The 21,124-nt window shown below is 42.3% G+C and overlaps 1 protein-coding gene across 4 annotated transcripts in view; it reads right to left on the reverse strand.

The window, feature by feature from the left end:
* Positions 1–21,124, reverse strand: part of IPCEF1 (interaction protein for cytohesin exchange factors 1) — a 493,239-nt gene that overhangs the window by 243,752 nt on the left and 228,363 nt on the right. For all 4 annotated transcript variants that reach the window (XR_006388642.1, XM_044289604.1, XM_044289605.1 and 1 more), the window contains exons 3-4: positions 16,886–16,922; positions 16,231–16,400 (exon numbers count right to left, since the gene is read on the reverse strand). Coding sequence is in view for 3 of the 4 variants with exons in the window: in XM_044289604.1 (XP_044145539.1) it covers positions 16,231–16,400; positions 16,886–16,922 (207 nt within the window). In the remaining variant the exon portion in view is untranslated. The remainder of the gene's footprint in view (positions 1–16,230; positions 16,401–16,885; positions 16,923–21,124) is intronic.

Genomic DNA, 21,124 nt, shown 5'->3' on the forward strand with positions numbered 1-21,124 from the left:
CACCTGTGGTATTTATTCTCAGTATAACTACAGCTATTCTGTGAAGGCCTCAGGAGTTTGTTAAAGAACATTAGTGATCAAACAGCATCATGAAAACCAAGGAACACACCAGGTCAGTTATAAAGCTGTGGATAAGTCTAAAGCAGAGATAGGTTATAGGAAATATCCCAAGCTCTGAACATCTCATGGAGCACTGTTGAATTCATCATCCGAAAATGGAAAGCAAACCTACCAAGACATGGCTGTCCACCTAAACTGACAGGAGGAGGCAAGGAGAGCACTAATTAGAGAAGCAGCCAAGAGGTCTTTATGGAAGAGTGGCAAGAAGAAAGCATGCCAAAAGAAGTCCTGTTTGTAGTTTATCACAAGCCATGTAGGGGACACAGCAAATGTGTGGAAGAAGGTGCTCTGATCAAATGAGACCAAAGTTTAACTTTTTGGCCTAAATGCAAAACACATTGTGTGGTGGAATTCTAACACTGCCCTTCAACCTGAACACCATAGTAAAACACCAAAAAGGAGAAAAGGGCCAGCACACAATGATATTATATATAAACTTTATTAAGCGTCTCCAGACGAGACAAAGGACAATAAGATATACATAAAACACAATATGATGTGTTTTATGTACACACTTCCCCCTGACACACTTCCCCCTGAAGAAGGTTGCGTGAAACGTACGTTGGGGTTGTTGGTGCACCACTCAGGTATCTATTGTATGGCTTTTTTGTGGACAATTCAGTCTGAACGATTCATATACTTTGCCATTTTTGCACTATGCACTTTATATTTTCTTTTTGTATATTGTATGATATTTTCACTCCGTTCTGATAGTCCTGCCCAACTATATGTACTTTATATCCTGTTTGGCTTATATGCATAATACATGCTTGAATTAATTTGCCATAATAGGATGAGCCTTTAGTGGGGCCTCATGTCATCTGGTGTGCTCTCCATCCACCATCATATTGTGTTTTATGTATATCTTATTGTCCTTTGTCTCGTCTGGAGATGCTTAATAAAGTTTATATATAATATCATTGTGTGCTGGCCCTTTTCTCCTTTTTGGTGTTTTACCTTACGTGTGGGCTTGTCACGGGTACTCACTAGTGTGAGTCATTTATTATTGGTGTGTACTGAACACCATAGTGAAACATGTTGGTGGCAGCATCATGCTGTGGGGATGCTTTTCTTCAGCAGGGAAGCTGGTCAGAGTTAATAGGAAGATGGATGGAGCCAAAAACAGGACAATCCTGGAGGAAAACCTGTTGGAGGCTGCAAAACACTTGAGACTGGGGCAGAAGTTGACACTCCAGCAGGAAAATGACCCTAAACATACAGCCATAGGTACAATGGAATGGTTTAGATCAAAGCATATTTTTGTGCCCCAACAAAGTCCAGATCAAAATCTCATTGAGAATCTGTGGCAAAACGTACATAGATGCTCTCCATCCAATCTGACTGAGCTTGAGCTATTTTGCAAAGAAGAATGGGCAAAAATGTCAGCCTCTAGATATGCAAAGCTGGTAGAGACATAACTCTAAAGACTTGCAACTGTAATTAAAAAGCATTGAATCAGGGAGGCAAATGTATACTTAGTAACATAGTATATAAGGCAGAAAAAAGACATTTGTCCACCCAGTTTGGCCTGTTATCCAGCAAGTTAATCCAGAGGAAGGCAAAAAACAAACAAAAAAACTGTGAGGTAGAAGCCAATTTTCCCCACTTAAATTCCTTCCCAACTCCAATCATGCAATCAGAATAACTCCCTGGATCAACGACCCATCTCTAGTAGCTATAGCCTGCAATATGATTACACTCCAAAAATACATCCAGGCCCCTCTTGAACTCTTTTAGTGAATTTATCATCACCACCTCCTCAGGCAGAGAGTTACATAGTCTCACTGCTCTTACCATAAAGAATCCTCTTCTATGTTTGTGTACAAACCTTCTTTCCTTCAGACGCAGAGGATGTCCCCTTGTCACAGTTACAGTCCTCGGATAAATAGATGATGGGAGATATCTCTGTACTGTCCCCTGATATATTTATATATAATAATTAGATCTCCCCTCAGCCGTCTCTTTTCTAAAGTGAATAACCCTAATGTTGATAATCTTTCAGGGTACTGTAGTCCACCCATTCCAGTTATTACTTTAGTTGTCCTCCACTGTACCCTCTCCAGCTCTGCTATGTCTGCCTTGTTCACAGGAGCCCAGAACTGTACACAGTACTCCATGTGTGGTCTGACTAGTGATTTGTAAAGTGGTAGGATTATGTTCTAATCACGGCATCTATGTCCCTTTTGATGCAACCCATTATCTTATTTGCCTTGTCAGCAGCCGACTGTCACTGTTTTTTACAGCTTAGTTTGCTGTTCACTAAAATTCCTAGGTCCTTTTCCATGTCAGTGTTAACTAGAGTTTTACCATTTAGTATGTACGGGTCAATTGCGTTATTCCTTCCCATGTGCATAACCTTACATTTGTCAGTGTTAAACCTCATCTGCCACTGATCTGCCCAAGCCTCCAATCTATCCAGATCCCTCTGTAGTAGCATACTGTCCTCTTCCGTGTCAATTACTTTACACAGTTTAGTGTCATCTGCAAAAATGTATATTTTACTGTGCAAGCCTTCTACAAGATCATTAATCAATATATTGGGGAGAATATGGCCCAATACTGACCCCTGTGGTACCCCACTAGTGACAGTGACCCAATCTGAGTGTGTATCATTAATAACTATACTAACCTTTTATGCGGTACAGTGTCAAATGCTTTGGAGAAGTGCAGATATACGACATCCATTGATTCGCCTCTGTCAAGTCTAGAACTTACCTCCTCATAGAAACTGATTAAATTGGTTTGACATGACCGTTCCCTCAGGAAGCCATGCTGATATGGAGTTATTTGATTATTTTCCTTGAGGTACTCCAAGATAACATCTCTTAGAAAACCTTCAAACAGTTTACCCACAACATAAACTTACCGAACTAATGTTTCCGGGCTCTTTTTTTGGACCCGTTTTGAATACTGCCAATACATTTGCTATGCGCCAATCCTGTGGAACACGTCCTGTCAGTAAAGAGTCCTTAAATATCAGAAATAAGGGTCTGGCTATGACAGTACTTAATTCTCTTAGGATACGGGGATGTATGCTATCTGCTCCTGGCAATTTGTCTATTTTAATCTTTTTAAAACGCCGCTGTACTTCTTCCTGTATCAGACAGGGCACTTTTAATGGGGAATTAACTTTTACATTCTGCATTTCATCTGACAGTTTATTTTCTTCAGTGAATACGTTGGATAAAAAAATATTTAATAGCTTTGCTTTCTCCTCGTCGCTCTCTGCAACTCCCCCCTCATTACTCTGTAGAGGGCGGACACCTTCAGATTTATACTTTTTGCCATTTATATAATTGAAAAACATTTTAGAGTTAGTTTTGCTCTCTTTGGCAATTAATTTCTCTGTCTCTAGTTTGGCTGCTTTTATTTGTTTTTTACATATTCTATTTTTTTTTCCTTATAGTTTTTCATTGCTTCCTCGCTACCATCCTGTTTTAGTGATTTAAATACTCTCTTTTTGTCTTTTATTGCTTTCTTTACAGTTCTATTTCTCCACATTGTGTCACCACCAGACATCTGAGAAGCTCTGACAGATGTTCTACAGAACCTCCTCCTTGAGGTTCCTTTTGTTTTGCTTTCATTTTCTCATCTTGTTAGCCTCTCTCAACTGTCATGTAGTTGCACTGATTGCATCCCTTTAAATCCCTTCCCATACGGCATCACTTTGCGGTTTATGCAACTTCCTGGAGTGTGTGCATGCTGGATGCTACTACTGAGTCTTCTACAGATAAGTTTTGTTCATTCATTTGTGTTTTCCTGTTTGCTGGATCCCAGGTGACCCTGACTCCCTCCGTATCAAGTGTAGGGAGCCGGTGGTCGTGTCCCCTCACTATTATAGGGTGTTCAGGTGTTATACAGTCGAGGAACGAGGATATGCGATCATCTACCATTGAGATTTTTGCATAGGCTGAGCAGTTAGGGAGAGAGCCAGGTCTGTTGCAGGGCTCTCCCTTAGGTTCCTTAGTTTTGGATCCAGTCAGTCGGATCTTCATTTTGTGTCTTCTAGTTTTCTGTACACCTTCCGGGACATTATAAACTGCCAAAACCGTCTCAAGCATGGATCCGGTTTCACTTTTGACTGAACACATGCAGGGTCTTTCATTGGAGGTAGCAGATCTCCGTAAAACTGTTTCTCAGTTTTAGGTGACCGTTTCAGCTTGCGTTCATGGAGTTTGTTCTGAGCCTAAGATCTCGCTCCCGGATACGTTCTCCGGGGGTAGTAAGAATTTTGTTCGTTTTAGAGAGGCTTGCAAACTCCATTTTCGCCTACTTCCCCATTCCTCTGGTGATGAGGAGCAGGAGGGTGGGGATCATCATCTCGCTGCTCAGGGATAACGCTCAGTCCTGGGCCTTTTCGCTGCCGGTGGGGGCACGGCCCCTCTGTTCAGTGGATGAATTTTTTTTAGCCCTGGGTCAGATATGATGATCCGGATCGTATTGCTCTGGCTGAGTCTAGACTACGTCTTTTATGCCAGGGTAAACAGTCCGCAGAGATATACTGTTCAGAATTTCGGAGATGGGCAGCTGATACTGGTTGGAATGATGCTGCACTCCGAAGTCAATTTTGCCATGGTCTTTCAGAGGGATTGAAAGATGCATTTGCCTTTCATGAGAGACCTACCTCCTTGGACTCTGCCATGTCTCGGGCCGTTCGTATTGACAGGCGTCTTAGAGAGAGAGGAGAGATCACTCCTTCCTGTCATACTCAGTCCAAGGACAGTGCGGCGGTCTCATTCAGTGCACAGGGGTCTCAGTCGCTCTCAATCCCTTCTGAGCAGGAGCCCATGCAGCTGGGTTTGCTTGCCTCTGACAATAGAAGATTCAGCTCTCATAGGAAGGTTTGTTTCTGTTGTGGAGGTATAAATCATTTGGCAAATGTTTGTCCCTCTAGGAGATTCAGGCAGTTTTTTGAGAGTAATAAAGAAACAAAAAGAAAAAAATCCTCTAAAAACGTTCCATCTGTTACTATTGGCAAGGTTGATGCGGAAATTGAAGGTTTTCCGTTTGCTTGTAGTTCCCGTTTTGTCCTACCTGCCAGGGTGGCGCTAGAGAGCAAGAACATTTTTTGTGAGATTTTTGTAGATAGTGGAGCAGCTGTCAATCTCATTGATAATCAATTTGCTATAACTCATGGTTTCCAGGTATGCACTTTGGGAAAGGATATACCTGTTTTTGCTATTGATTCCGTTCCACTTTCTCAGAAATCGTTAAAGGGCATAGTTCACAATATCCGTTTGATTGTGAGTGATACTCATGTTGAGGATGTGTCATGTTTCGTCCTAAGCGGGTTGCCTACTCCTCTAGTGTTGGGGCTACCCTGGCTCACTAAACATAACCCCACCATTGATTGGCAAGCGAGGCAAATAAATGGTTGGAGTGACTTTTGCAGAGAGAATTGCCTCACGACATCTGTTTCTGAGGTTTCTACTAAGACTGTACCATCTTTTCTCTCTGAATTTTCGGATGTGTTTTCTGAGAGTGGTGTTCAGGACTTGCCCCCTCACAGGGAGTACGATTGCCCTATTAATCTCACCCCAGGCGCCAAGCTGCCTAAATCTCGTTTATACAATCTCTCCCAACCTGAAAGGGTCGCTATGCGTGCTTATATCTCTGAGAGTCTGAGAAAGGGACACATACGACCCTCGAAGTCACCTGTTGCCGCTGTTTTTTTCTTTGTTAAGAAAAAAGATGGTTCTTTAAGACCATGTCTGGATTTCAGGGAGCTGAACAGTATCACAATTCATGACCCTTATCCGCTTCCTCTGATCCCGGGCTAAAGTTTTTTCCAAGTTGGATCTAAGAGGGGCATACAACCTGGTCAGGGTCAGAGAAGGAGACGAATGGAAGACGGCCTTCAATACCCCTGAGGGCCATTTTGAGAATTTGGTTATGCCTTTTGGTTTGATGAATGCTCCAGCCGTCTTTCAGCATTTTGTGAACAGCATTTTTTATCATTTAATGGGGAAATTTGTATTAGTGTATCTAGATGACATTTAGATTTTTTCTCCTGATTTCAAAACTCATAAGGACCACCTACGTCAGGTCTTGCTCATCCTGCGGGAGAATAAATTGTACGCTAAACTGGAAAAATGTGTGTTTGCGGTTCCAGAAATTCAATTTCTGGGGTTTCTTCTCTCCGCTTCTGGTTTTCGCATGGACCCCGAGAAGGTCCGCGCTGTGCTTGAGTGGGAGCTTCCTGAGAATCAGAAGGCGCTGATGCGTTTTTTGGGTTTTGCCAATTATTACAGGAAGTTTATTTGAATTATTCCTCTGTTGTTAAACCACTCACTGATATGACTAGAAAGGGGGTAGATTTTTCCTCCTGGTCGGTAGAGGCGCGTAAGGCCTTTTCTAATATCAAGGAGAGTTTTGCTTCCGCTCCCATCTTGGTACAACCTGATATTTCTCTGCCTTCATAGTTGAGGTGGACGCTTCTGAGGTGGGTGTGGGTGCGGTCTTGTCTCAGGGTCCCTCTCCTGCCAAATGGCGACCGTGTGCCTTTTTCTCGAAGAAACTCTCCTCCGCAGAGAGAAATTACGATGTGGGAGATAGGGAGTTGTTGGCCATCAAGTTAGCTTTTGAGGAATGGCGCCATTGGCTAGAGGGAGCCAGACACCCTATTACCGTGTTTACTGACCATAAGAATCTGGCCTACTTGGAGTCAGCCAAGCGTCTGAACCCGAGACAGGCCAGATGGTCTTTGTTCTTTTCAAGGTTTAATTTTGTTGTCACGTTCCGCCCTGGGGTTAAGAATGTGAAGGCGGATGCCCTGTCACGTTGTTTTCCGGGAGGTGGGAATTTTGAAGACCCGGGTCCCATTTTGGCTGAAGGTGTGGTGGTCTCTGCTCCTTATCCTGAATTGGAGGCAGAGGTTCAGGTAGCCCAGTCAGAGGCTCCTGATCTTTGTCCTCCTGGGAGGTTGTTTGTGCCTCTCGCTTTAAGACACAAGATTTTTAAGGAGCACCACGATACTGTCCTTGCTGGGCACCCGGGGACAAGAGCCACAGTGGATCTCATCGCTCGGAGATTCTGGTGGCCGGCGCTTCGTAAGTCGGTTGAGGGTTTTGTGGCAGCCTGCGAGACCTGCGCTCGTGCCAAAGTCCCTCATTCACGGCCATCAGGTCCTCTCCTTCCGTTACCCATTCCTTCCCGTCCTTGGACACATCTGTCCATGGACTTCATTACGGACCTGCCTCGTTCCTCGGGGAAGACTGTGATTCTGGTGGTGGTGGACCGTTTTAGCAAAATGGTGCATTTCATTCCTTTTCCTGGCTTGCCCAATGCTAAGACGCTGGCGCAGGCATTTATTGATCACATTGTCAAATTGCATGGTATTCCTTCAGACATAGTCTCTGATAGGGGCACGCAGTTTGTTTCCAGATTCTGGAAGGCTTTCTGTTCTCGCTTGGGGGTTCGGTTGTCATTCTCTTCTGCTTTCCACCCGCAGTCGAATGGCCAGACAGAGCGCGTCAATCAGAATCTGGAGACATATCTGCGCTGTTTTGTGGCGGAGAATCAGGAGGATTGGTGTTCTTTTTTGTCCCTTGCTGAGTTTGCTTTAAATAACCGTCGTCAGGAGTCCTCTGATAAGTCACCATTTTTTGGTGCATATGGGTTTCATCCGCAGTTTGGGACATTCTCTGGAGAGGGTTCTTCTGGTTTACCTGATGAGGACAGATTCTCCTCGTCTTTGTCATCTATTTGGCAAAAGATTCAGGATAATCTAAAGAGCATGAGTGAGAGATATAAGCGTGTGGCGGATAAGAGACGTGTGCCTGGTCCGGACCTGAATGTTGGTGATCTGGTGTGGTTGTCTACTAAGAATATCAAATTGAAGGTTCCCTCCTGGAAGTTGGGTCCTAAGTTTATTGGGCCTTACAAAATCTTGTCCGTCATCAATCCTGTTGCCTACCGTCTTGATCTTCCTCAGACTTGGAAGATTCCATAATGTTTTTCATAAGTCCTTATTAAAACCTTATGCCCAACCCATTGTACCCTCGTCTTTGCCTCCTCCTCCGATTGTGGTTGATGGTAATCTTGAATTTCAGGTCTCTAGGATTGTGGATTCTTGTGTTGTCCGCGGTTCTCTCCAGTACCTCGTTCATTGGGAGGGTTATGGTCCTGAGGAAAGGATGTGGGCCCAGTGACGGACATTAAGGCCACTCGTCTCATCAGGGCTTTCCATAGGTCTCATCCTGAGAAGGTGGGCTCTGAGTGTCCGGAGTCCACTCGTAGAAGGAGGGGTACTGTCACCACCAGACATCTGAGAAGCTCTGACAGATGCCTTTCAGAACCTCCTCCTTGAGGTTCCTTTTGTTTTGCTTTCGTTTTCTCATCTCGTTAGCCTCTCTCAGCTGTCATGTAGTTGCACTGATTGCATCCCTTTAAATCCCTTCCCATACTGCATCACTTTGCGTTTTATACAATTTCCTGGAGTGCGTTCATGCTGGAGGCTACTACTGAGTCTTCTACAGATAAGTTTTGTTCATTTATTTGTGTTTTCCTGTTTGCTGGATCCCAGATGACCCTGACTCCCTCCGTATTAAGTGTAGGGAGCCGGTGGTCGTGTCCCCTCACTATTATAGGGTGTTCAGGTGTTATACAGTCGAGGAACGAGGATATGCGATCATCTACCATTGAGATTTTTGCATAGGCTGAGCAGTTAGGGAGAGAGCCAGGTCTGTTGCAGGGCTCTCCCTTTGGTTCCTTAGTTTTGGATCCAGTCAGTCAGATCTTCATTTTGTGTCTTCTAGTTTTCTGTACACCTTCCGTGACACATAGTTTTTTTCTTGTTCCTTAACCTTTTATTCCCATAAGGTATGTACCTCTCACAATTAGAATTTAGGATGCTTTTAAAAGTATCCCATTTTGTGGCTGTATTTTTTTTATTTTTGAGGACTTTGTCCCGGTTAGTTAGGCCTATGGCCTCTCTTAGTTGGCTAAATTTAACTTTTTTGAAGTTTGGTGTTTTTGTTCCTCCTGTGGGGATTCGCTCTGGTATTTGGATTAGCGGGTGTAGCACAGAGGCAAAGTACAAGTTCTTGGTTCAAAACATCAGTATTTATTCACACGTGAAAGCAAAACAAAACCGCAAGTTGCTTGGTGATCGTTCACACACATGAAAAGGTCACCTTTTCTCCTGGGTGTTACTCCACACCCTGTTGGAGGTTCTGCCTTGTCAAGTCCACAGGCAGGCGTTAGGCGCCCTGTTCACCCTCACAGGGGTCTGAGCCCTCCAGCCTGTCTTAAACCGCGGATCCCAAAACAGCACTCCGATCACAGCACACAGACCTCCTGAGCTCCACTGTCAGATGGAGGTAATCCTCTCTACCTGGCAGTGGTGGCTGGTTTTTATGCCTGGCAAAACCCGGCCTGGAACATAGGGAGTAGTCACCCACCCAGCACTTTGACTACTCCCAGTAAGAGCCATCCCGGATCGACTATTACAGTGTTACAGCCATACTAAGTATCAAGGTGTCAAAAAGTAACTGCTGCTGACGCATAAAAACCAGCTCTTACTCCACCGAGGTCAGGAACCTTGGTGACACATACCTATCATCCACTATGATTCCTTGTACCTTCTTACATTCCCTGAAGAAACACTCTTAAATGATAAGTGGAAGGTTATTACTTTATGGTCACTATTTCCCAGGTGTCCCCCGACCTGCACATCTGTTGTTCTATCATGTCTATTGGTTAATACCAAGTCCAGTATGGCCGTCCCTCTGGTCGGGTCCTGAACCATTTGGGAAAGGTAATTGTCTTTAGTTATTGCTGAGAACCTGTTTCCTTTATGAGATGTACAAGTTTCAGTTTCCCAGTCTGTATCTGGGTAGTTTAAGTCCCCCATAATGATGTCCTCATTATGATTTGCCGCCTCATCTATGTAATTTAGTAGCAGATTTTATGTGGACTCTGGTATATTATGTGGTTTATAAAAAAAACTCCTATTAGTAATTTATTATTGTTTTTGCCTCCATGTATTTCTACCCACAGTGACTCCACATGTTTATGTCCCTCACATAACTTATCTTCCCGGAGTGTGGGCTTTAGACAGGACTTTACATAAAGGCATACCCCCCCCCCCCCCCCGCCTCCGGTTTTGGTGATCCTTTCTAAACAGACTGTAACCCTGTACATTAACTGCCCAGTCATAGCTATCATCCAGCCATGTCTCAGTTATTCCCACTATGTCATAGTCCTCATCACACATCACTAATTCCAGTTCACCAGTTTTATTAGTCAGGCTTATGGCATTAGTATTCATACATTTAAGAGGTTTATGTATATTTTGTATCCTACACTTTTCCTTCTGAGCTGTTCTAGTCCCTCCTTCCATTTCTCCCCCAGTCCCATTACCTTGCCCCCGGCATCTATCTGCACTATCTTCCCATCCTATAACGTAATTACCCTCCCCCCCAGTCCCTAGTTTAAACACTCCTCCAATATTCTAGCCATCTTCTCCCCCAACACAGCTGCCCCTTCCCCATTGAGGTGCAGCCCATCCCTACGATAGAGCCTGCAGCAAACAGAGAAGTCAGCCCAGTTCTCCAGGAACCCAAAACCCTCCTTCCTACACCAATTCTTGCACCACTTGTTAATCTCCCTAATCTCCCGCTGCCTTTCTTGTGTGGCTCGTGGTACTGGTAGTATTTTTGAAAATACTACCTTTAAAGTCCTCGTCCTAAGCTTTTGACCTAAATCCCTAAAATTATTTTTAAGGATGCTCCACCTACCCCTAACTTTGTCATTGGTTCCGATATGGAACATGACCGCTGGATCTTCTCCAGCCCCTCCCAGTAATCTGTCAACCCGATCCGTGATGTGTCGAACTCCAGCACCAGGAAGACAACACACCATTCAACAATCCCGGTCTTTGTACAGATTGCCCTATCTGTACCCTTAATAATTGAGTCTCCCACTTTTGAGCCTACGCACTTTTTTATTTAAAACTTTGAAAACCTTGTATCTTTTTCTTTTCACCTTACACTTACTTGCCACTTAGTGTTGGTCTATCACATAAAATCATAATAAAATAAAATTATGTTTGTGGGTGTAACATGAAAAGATGTGGAAAATTTCAAGAATACTTTTTCAATGCACTGTGTATCAGTCAGAAACATTGGCATAACAACCCCTCTCCCCCTCTGCAACCCACATGCCTGGGCAGGCATCACTTTCAACTGTGTTCACATCTTCAAGATGCAAATCCAGTTAAAAACTGTGGAGGAGACCCTTCCACTTACTTTGTTAAGTCACAGGCTACCTTAGGCCCCAAGGAGGTCAGGAGCATCTAGAAGGCATAGTGATGATGTTACTACAAAGTGCCACCTGGGCTGAGAAGATCACAGCGAGCGTGAATAAGTGGCTGCTCATCATGAGAATGGGTTTAGGTGAGTTTCTATATTTTTTATTGCTGCAAAGAGCACACAGTGGGTGTCATTACCATATAACTGGGGGTCATTACTATATATTAGGGCACAATGGGGGTCATTACCAGATAACAGGACACAATGGCAGATATTACCATATAACAGGGTGCAGTGGCAGAAATTACTATATAACAGGACACACTGGGGTCATTACTATATAGCAGAACACAGTGGGGTCATTACTATATAGCAGGACACAGTGGGGTCATTACTATATAACAGGACACAGTGGGGTCATTACTATATAACAAGGCACAGTGCAGTCATTACTATATAACAAGGCACAGTGCAGTCATTACTATATAACAGGACACAGTGGGATCATTACTATATAACAGGGCACAGTTATATATTTATATATTTAAAGATTTTTGGGGGATTTGTTTTGCTATCTTTTGCCACCTGCTGTTCATTTTTGTTTTTGCCAATTTTATCTCCTTTTTACAGATGTTATTAAGCCCTTTGTAAAAAAGGCTACAGCTGACCCCTCAAATTTGTATTTTTTAAATGTCCTTTCCTGTCAATTGTTGCCCTTTTTACAGTAGCTACAACCTATGGGGGTGGGGGATAATATTAGCTGTTTATATTTGTTGCCTAGAGGAATAAACTTTTTAGTGCAATTACTCAATGTGGATTTAAAGCTCTCCCATTTATCCTCAGTATTATTATGTGACAGTAACTGCTCCCAGTCTATGCCCTGAAATGCTGCCTTCAACCCAGGGAAATTAGCCTTTTTAAAATTCAGTGGGCACAGTGGGGTCCTTACTATATAACAGGTAACACAGTGGGGTCATTACTATTTAATAGGACACAGTGGGGTCATAATGATATAACAGGACACAGTGGGGTCATTACTTTATAACAGGACACAGTGGGTTTTTTACTATATAACCAGATGTAGTGGGGCCATTACTATATAACAGGGCAGAGTGGGAGAAATTACCATATAGAAGGCAACAATGGGGTCATTACTATATAACAAGAACAGTGGGGGTCATTACTATATAACAGAGCACAGTGGGGTCATTACTATATAACAGGACACAGTGGGGTCATTACTATATAACAGGACATAGTATAGTATATAGCACAGTGAGGACATTATTAGTATTATAATGGGAGTGGGAGACATTAACCACCTCAGCTCCCCTAGCTTAAACCCCCTTAATGACCAGACCACTTTTTACAATTCTGCACTACACTACTTTCACCGTTTATTGCTCGGTCATGCAACTTACCACCCAAATGAATTTTACCTCCTTTTCTTCTCACTAATAGAGCTTTCATTTGGTGATATTTCATTGCTGCTGACATTTTAACTTTTTTTGTTATTAATCGAAATTTACCAACATTTTTGCAAAAAAATGAAATTTTTCACTTTCAGTTGTAAAATTTTTCTAAAAAAAGACATCTATATATACATTTTTCTCTAAATTTATTGTTCTACATGTCTTTGCTAAAAAAAATGTTTGGGTAAAAAAATGGTTTGGGTAAAAGTTATAGCGTTTACAAACTATTTTACAAAAATTTGAATTTCCGCTTTTTGAAGCAGCTCTGACTTTCTGAGCACCTGTCATGTTTCCTGAGGTTCTACAATGCCCAGACAGTAGAAAAACCCAACAAATGACCCCATTTTGGAAAGTAGACACCCTAAGGTATTCGCTTATGGGCATAGTGAGTTCATAGAACTTTTATTTTTTGTCACAAGTTAGCAGAATTTTTATTTTTTTTCCTTACAAAGTCTCATATTCCAATAACTTGTGACAAAAAATAAAAACTTCCATGAACTCACTATGCCCATCACAAAATACCTTGGGGTGTCTTCTTTCCAAAATGGGGTCACTTCTGGGGTAGTTATACTGCCCTGGCATTTTAGGGGCCCTAATGTGTGAGAAGTAGTTTGAAATCAAAATGTGTAAAAAACGCCCTGTGAAATCCTAAAGGTGCTCTTTGGAATGTGGGCCCCTTTACCCACCTAGGCTGCAAAAACACATGTGGTATCGCCGTACTCAGGAGAAGTTGGGCAATGTGTTTTGGGGTGTCATTTTACATATACCCATGCTGGGTGAGATAAATATCTCAGTCAAATGCCAACTTTGTATAAAAAAATTGGAAAAGTTGTCTTTTGCCGAGATATTTCTCTCACCCAGCATGGGTATATGTATTTCACAGGAAATCTTGCGTCTCGCGAGATGACGCATAGATGCGTGACTGTGCCTGAGACAGCCGCTTCCGGAACGCGATCCTGCGTTAGGCGGTCCGGAGGTGGTTAAAGGGTTTCTGTCACCAGAAATACCTAAATTAAACTGGCTGACATTAGCGATGTGCTAATGTCAGCTGAACCTAACTAGCCTATTGCTAGTTTTATCCATGCCCCCGTTACTCCATAAATGTAACTTTTATAATATGCAAATTAGCCTATAGGAGCAGGGGGGCATTGCTCCTGCTCCTAGAGGCTCAGTTTTCCCACCTCTGTCACCTCCTTCCAAGTCTTGATTGACAGGGCCAGGCAGCGTTCGCATCCTCCTGCCGGCCCTGAGTGCATGGTGGTGCAGGCGCAGTAAGGAAGTCAGTCAGTGAGCGTCCTTCCTTCACTATGCCTGCGCCGAATACTAAACGCCACGGCGCCACGAATACTAAATGCCATGCACTTAGGACCAGCCGGAGGATGCGAACGCTGCCTAGCCCAGTCAATCAAAACTTGACAGAGGTGGGAGAATGGAACCTCTAGGAGCAGGAGCAACTCCCCTCCTGCTACTAGAGACTAATTTCCATATTATAAAAGTTACATTTATGGAGAAACGGGGGCATGGATAAAGCTAGGAATAGGCTAGTTAGGTTCAGCTGACATTAGCACATTAGCACATGGAGGACATTAGAATTCTAACAGGGAACAGTTGGTGACATTACTATTATAACTTGGCACAGTGAGGGACAATGTTATTATAACAGAGCACTTTGGGGCACATTACTAGTCAAATGTAGCACAGTGGGGGCAGTGGCGTGCCTAGGGTGTTTAGCACCTGGGGTGGGGTCTTTCTCTGGCACACCCCCAATACTTAAAAAAATATGTACCCCCACACAGTAGTATTGCCCTTATTGTACAACCTTTACAGTAGTTTGGTACAGATGTGTTCCCCTTCACAGTAGTTATGCCCTCCTCACAGTAGTCATGCCCTCTCTGTGCCCCTTTCACAGTTGTAAAGCCCTCTTTGTGCCCCCTTCACAGTAATAATCCACATTGTTCTCCCTTCATAGTAATAATCCCCATTGTGTCCCCTTCATAGTAATAATGCCCACTGTGCCCCCTTCACAGTAATAATGCCCACTGTCCCCCTTCACAGTAAAAATGCCCTCTGTTCCCCCTTCACATTAGTAATACCCTCTGTGTGCCCTCCACAGTAGTAATGCCCTCTATGCCCCCTCTGTATTAAAAAAAAAAAAAACACAGTAACTACTCACCTTGTCCCATTCATGAAGCTCACATACCTCTCTTCCCTGCAGGCACAGATCGCTCTGCAGCACGGTGTGGACGGAGCTTATGCAGATTTTTGGGCTACAGGCTCCGCCCACACAGGCTGGTCGACTATGGAGAAATCTTCCTGCTTCACCATTCTGTGCGCCCGGGTCTGAAGGAGGGGAGGAGTGCTGGGAGCTGAGCGGTGAGTGACAGGACCGCAGCTCCCAGCGCTCCAGCAATGAGAGCTTCCATCTGCTGCTGCATCTCCCTGTTGCATGGATCAAAACATCCGGCAACGGGGGAAGCAGCCAATAGCAGGCCGCAACAGAGACAGGAGCGTGGTAAGTATAATATATATATTAGGAGCCTGGAATTGGGGGGCTTGTTTTAGACCTTGAATAACCCCTTTAAGGGATAGAGGTATTACCATAAAAAATTGAAAATGAAAGTAAGCATGGAATAAAATGATTAAAGGACAACATGCTGCGGGGGTAATTACAATGTACACATATGATTATGCATGCTATTCATAAGATGACCATCAGCATTGCACGCAGTATCTGAGGGGTTAAATGATGGGGGGGTGCGATCGCCATTTCTCGTCATTGCATTCACTCCATACAATTGAATGCGATTCGTTACGAAGTAACCCGACAAAGCAGCCAAATCAGATTTTTGAAAACGTTGCTCATCTCTATCCATAATATATATCTGCAAAGAAAAGGGGGTCAGTCAGCACATCCCAATGCGCAGGTGCACGCTGTCATGGCTGAAAACAGAGTAAAAAAGACAATGCAGCAGCACTCTGCAAACCAGATAAAGTACAATAATGCCATAGTGACAAAAAATATAGTTTTAATAGTGCTAATGCTACACTTATTTATAAAGTGAGATGCTTGGCAAATGCATTTTGTACAAAACCATTTGGGCCCGTCTGCCAAACGTCAAGGTGATCTCTGTAAGACGGTAACCTAACACTAAATACTACCTGTGCCGCCATAAAGTTCAGGAAGTGAGTGCTGTTGCATTGTCTTTTTTTCTCTATATCCATAATATATAACCATAAGATTATATTTATGCAATCACCATTCAGTAATGTTAAGAATACAGGAAACCGAACACATTAAATGGAATCTACATTATTATTTATTCGATTTTTGTTTTAACATTTCCATTAGTGATATAAAAAAGTGAGTAGTAAAAATGTGCACTTACCATCTGGCTGGTATACCAGTACAAACATGAACCTTTCAAAACTGCCCAAATCTTTTTCCACTTGTTGCCAAGAAATGATTTTTCTTTTTTCTTATACAACCATCCTTGACAATCAGCATCTCCTAATTCTTTGCATGAGATTCTTCTACGACTCATTTTGAATATACTGACTGTGCAATAAATAAGGAAAATCACTTCAGGATTACCAATGAATAGACTAATATCGTACTGATTCATACAATTCATATTTTCAAAGATGTCATCACTGATCATAATACAACTGTCAGATATAAATGTTGTTTATAGGCATAAAATGACAGAACACATTGTTTTCCACAACTTAGTACTAAAAGTATAAATGTACAATGATCATGCTTGTATGACCATCCAACCCACAAACGGTGTATTCATCTGCAATTTGTTGTATTTGTTTTAACTCTATTATATGTCTATGGAGATAACTGGATGAACACAGTATGTACATTTCCCATGTTTAGGCAATAGCAGTACATTACAGATAAAACTGTGTTCAAGGTAAGTAGTTCTATTTTTATATTACTTAGCTTAACCCATGTAGAGCTCCAAAGCAGAGTCACAAACTATACATGGGCAAATACAATTTCTACAAAAATAAGAAAATATAGCTGTTGCTTACCTCTAGATTTCCTCCTTTGCTTTGACCGCAAGGAAACCTACAGGAAATGGACAGAGGAAAGCAAGATAGAGAGGAAATTTCTTATTGTGCTTGTTATGGAGGAGGCTGGAGTTAAAAGAAAAGGAGGGTCTGTGAGAAGAACAATCTATGCTGCACACACAGGCAAATGAGGAAGCTACAGTTAAGTGCTACATTTGCAGTTCGTTTCTATTTCTTGATGAATCAGGCATTCTGAATACTGACATTTTTATGAGAATTTCATTTGCCATGAAATAGATCAAGTTGTGTGTTTACTCCTAGCTACAACATGACCAGTGTGTTCATTAGACCAGAAAATTATTTAATACTACATGAAAATCAAAAATGAAACAGGATTTATGACAAACATGGTTGCTTGAGTACAAGGCGGTTAACTGAAGAAAATGCTTCTCTTTTAGTAGTCAATGTGTTTCTTAAACTCAATCTGTTTTGGGGGTGAAGTTAATTTTAGATGGAGTATATTTTTCATTTAAAGAAGTAAAGGTGACTTTTTTTTGTTTGCAGCAGTAATTTCATTTGAAGTGGTGAAAGCTGGCTGTAAATAAAAAGATGACCGCAAATGGATGATCAGGAATGTTCCCGCAAATCATATGAGACAGTATTGTCCATTATAGATAGACACTTACTTCCATGCAGTTTGCCCTAGATGAAGGTGCAAGAAAAGGTGCCTAAGTAGTAGCATAATGGGAATTACTTTTTTTTAAGTAGTTTTAAAAATGCATAGAAATTATAACATTTAACTCTGTAAGTAATGGGCAGTATTACACATATACAAATTGTCTATGTAACTGTCTTTAAACCAAATGTTATAGAACATACACAAGACCCTCAACTCAACAAACCATATTTGTCACAGCATCACATCAAAAGCAGCTTTTCACCCTTGTGAAATGCATATTTTGTTAAATTCTGTTAATTGGACATGATTTGGAAATACACACCCTTTATATACAAGGTTTCACAGCTGACAATGCATATCAGAGCAAAAACCAAACCATAAGGAGGAGAGAATGGCCTGTAGAGCTCAGTCGAGAGAAGAAAAGATAACAAAAATAGAGGGTTATAGTGTGAGGTACCAATTACGGATAATTGGCCCAGATTGGAAAAAAGTATCTCCCACTACAAGGCGCCAAGAAGGTGGAGTCAAGGGAAGAAATGATAAAAGATGAGCGGATACACGTAGAAGATCACTTTACTAATTGCTATATTGGGAAGGCAGCACAGGTATTTGGTGGGATTGAACCTGGGTTCAACCCCAGTGAACGTAGATAAAAGGGGGATAAAAGGGATTTAAATTATAAACCCACCCGAGGCCGTCTGAATGAAACACCCAATAAGGCACCACTCCCTGGTGAAAGATGTTCAGTAGGCACCAGTGTGGAATGAGATAAAAACCTAATCGAATAAAATAAATCAGTGTACACTCACTTCACAGGGGGGTAGTCAACAGGATAACCTCAAGACACCTGAGACTATGAGAATATATGGGCCATATATTGTGTGAAATAAAGTGTTTGATAAGAAGCCTCCAGGCATGGGCTGCCATCAAGATTTCTTCATGCGATCCTGGCCAGGGGGATTAAAAGTCTCAGGTGTCTTGAGGTTATCCTGTTGACCACCCCTCTGTGAATTGAGTGTACACTGATTTCTTTTATTCCAGTAGGCTTTTGTCTCATTCCACACTGGTGCCAACTGAACATCTGTCCATTTACGGTATATACTATTCAATACAGTCTCTATAACCTATTTTCACCAGGGAGTGGCACCTTATTGAGTTTCCTTTTCGGACGGCCTCGGGTGGGTTTATAATTTAAATCCCACCTGTGCCTGTAGAGCTCAGAGACAGGATTGTGTAGAGGCACACATCTGGAGAAGGGTACAAAAAAACTTTCTGCTGCAATGAAAGTTCCCAAGATCAAAATGGCCTCCATAATTCTTGGAAGAATTTGGGAACAACCACAGCTATTCCTAGAGCTGGCCACCCCCACCAAACTACATAATTAGGGGAGAAAGGTCTTGGTGAGAGCGCTGACCAAGAACCCAATGGTCACTCTGGCTGAGCTCCAAAGATATTGTGTGCAGAAGGGATCAACTTCTAGAAGGTCAACCATCACTGCAGCATTCCACCAATCTGGGCTTGTGGGCAGAGTGGCCAGAAAAAGCTTCTCCTCAGTAAAAGACACCGGAAAACCCATCTGGAGTTTGCAAAAAAGCACCTAAAGGACTCCGATTGTGTGAAACAAGATTCTCTGGTCTGTTGAAACCAAGATTTAATTTTTTGGTCTCAATTCTAATTATCATATCTGGAAGAAACCAGGCACTGCTAATGACCTGCACAATACCATGCCTACAGTGAAGCATGGTGGTGGCAGCATCATGCTGCAGGGGGTGTATTTTCAGTGCTAGGGACAGGGAGACTGGTCAAGCTTGAGGGAAAGCAAGTGGAGCAAAGTACAGAGATAATCTTAATGAAAGCCTGATTCAGTGTATTCTGGAGCTCAAATGGGGCAAAGGGTTCACCTTCCAACAAGACAATGACCCTAAGTACACAGCCAAGGCAACACAGGAATGACTTAGGCGCTGTGACGCCTCCCCTGTCCTTCTGCTGTAACATCGCTGTGACGCCTCCCTCCTCCTCCTGCTGTAACATCGCTGTGACGCCTCCCCCCTCCTCCTGCTGTAACATCGCTGTGACGCCTCCCGCTCTCCCTCCCCCTCCTCCTCCTGCTGTAACATTGCGATGTTACAGCAGGAGGAGGAGGGGGAAGGGAGGGAGAGCGGGAGGCATCACTGCGATGTTACAGCAGGAGGAGGGGGGAGGCGTCACAGCGATGTTACAGCATGAGGAGGGGGAGGCGTCACAGCGATGTTACAGCAGGAGGAGGGGGGAGGGAGGGAGAGCGGGAGGTGTCACAGAAGATTATGAGGCGGTGCTGAGGTTGGGAAAGGCGTGCTGGGCACGAGCGGCGGCGGGTGCCTTATTTTTTTGATTGACAGGTTAGTAATAGCGTTTTTTTTAATCAAAATTAGCCTACAGATTACATTTATAAGACCACACTAGGAATCGTGAAGGCACCCTGAACATAAGCATATTTTTATCTTAAATGGGTGAAACCTTGTGACAGAATCCCTTTAAATAGGATCCAAATATACAGTCGTAACCCTTTCACTACTGGAGGTTTTTTCATTTTTGCATTTTAATTTTTCTTCCCTATCTTCCTTGAGCCATAACTTTTGTATATTTCCATTAACATAGCTATATGAGGTCTTATTGTTTGTGGTACAAGTTGTAATTTCTAATGCCACCATAAACATGGCATACAATGTTGTGGGAAGCGGTATTTAAAAAAAAAAAAAATCGGTTGGAATAGGAAAAAAAACTGAATTCCTCCACCGTTTTACGTGTTTTGTTCCCACTGTGTTTTGTTTGAGGCAAAAGTGACCCATGCTCTTAATTCTCTGGGTCCGTACGATTGCAATGATACCCCATATGTATAGTTTTTTTTATTTCTAAATAGTGTAGGAATAAATTTACATTTTGAAAATATGCAACACCATATTCTGCCCCCCCATAACTTTTTATAGTTATGTCTACTGAGATGAATAGGGCTCTTTTTTCTGTACTTTTTATTCATACCATTTTGGAGTGTTTGTGATTTTTTAATCACACTTTATTACATAATTTTGGGTAAGAAAAGCCATGAAATTTTTTTTTTCCGTTACGCCATTCGCAGTATTGGAAAAATATTTTTATATTTGAATAGTATGGGCAGTTTTAGTCACGGTGATACCCATTATACTTATATTTTGGGGTATTTCATTTTTTTTTTAGCATTTTTGGGTATTTCGTTTGACTTTTATATATTTTTTATTTTTTTCTATATATGTTTTTTAAAAATTACAATTTTTCGTAATGAATTTGAAGCTCATATATGAACCTATAAAATGTGTTATTAAATTTTTCATTTTGAACCATCGTGTATTTTTAAAATGAATGTATTACTGTCAATTGCTAATTTCTTTAGTTGGCCTGCCATCTGGTGGCCAAAATAAGAATTGCAGCATGAATACTGTGGGTCTTGTCAGCGAGACTCACAACATTCAAAGCAGCTACCGACATCCCTATTGTCCTCAGTTTTTGACACTTTAGATGCCGTGATCTAATTTGATCATGGCATCTAAATCCTTTAATTACGGCGA

The sequence above is a fragment of the Bufo gargarizans genome, chromosome 4 (genome assembly GCF_014858855.1).
Source record: "Bufo gargarizans isolate SCDJY-AF-19 chromosome 4, ASM1485885v1, whole genome shotgun sequence".
Classification (NCBI taxonomy): Eukaryota; Metazoa; Chordata; class Amphibia; order Anura; family Bufonidae; genus Bufo; species Bufo gargarizans.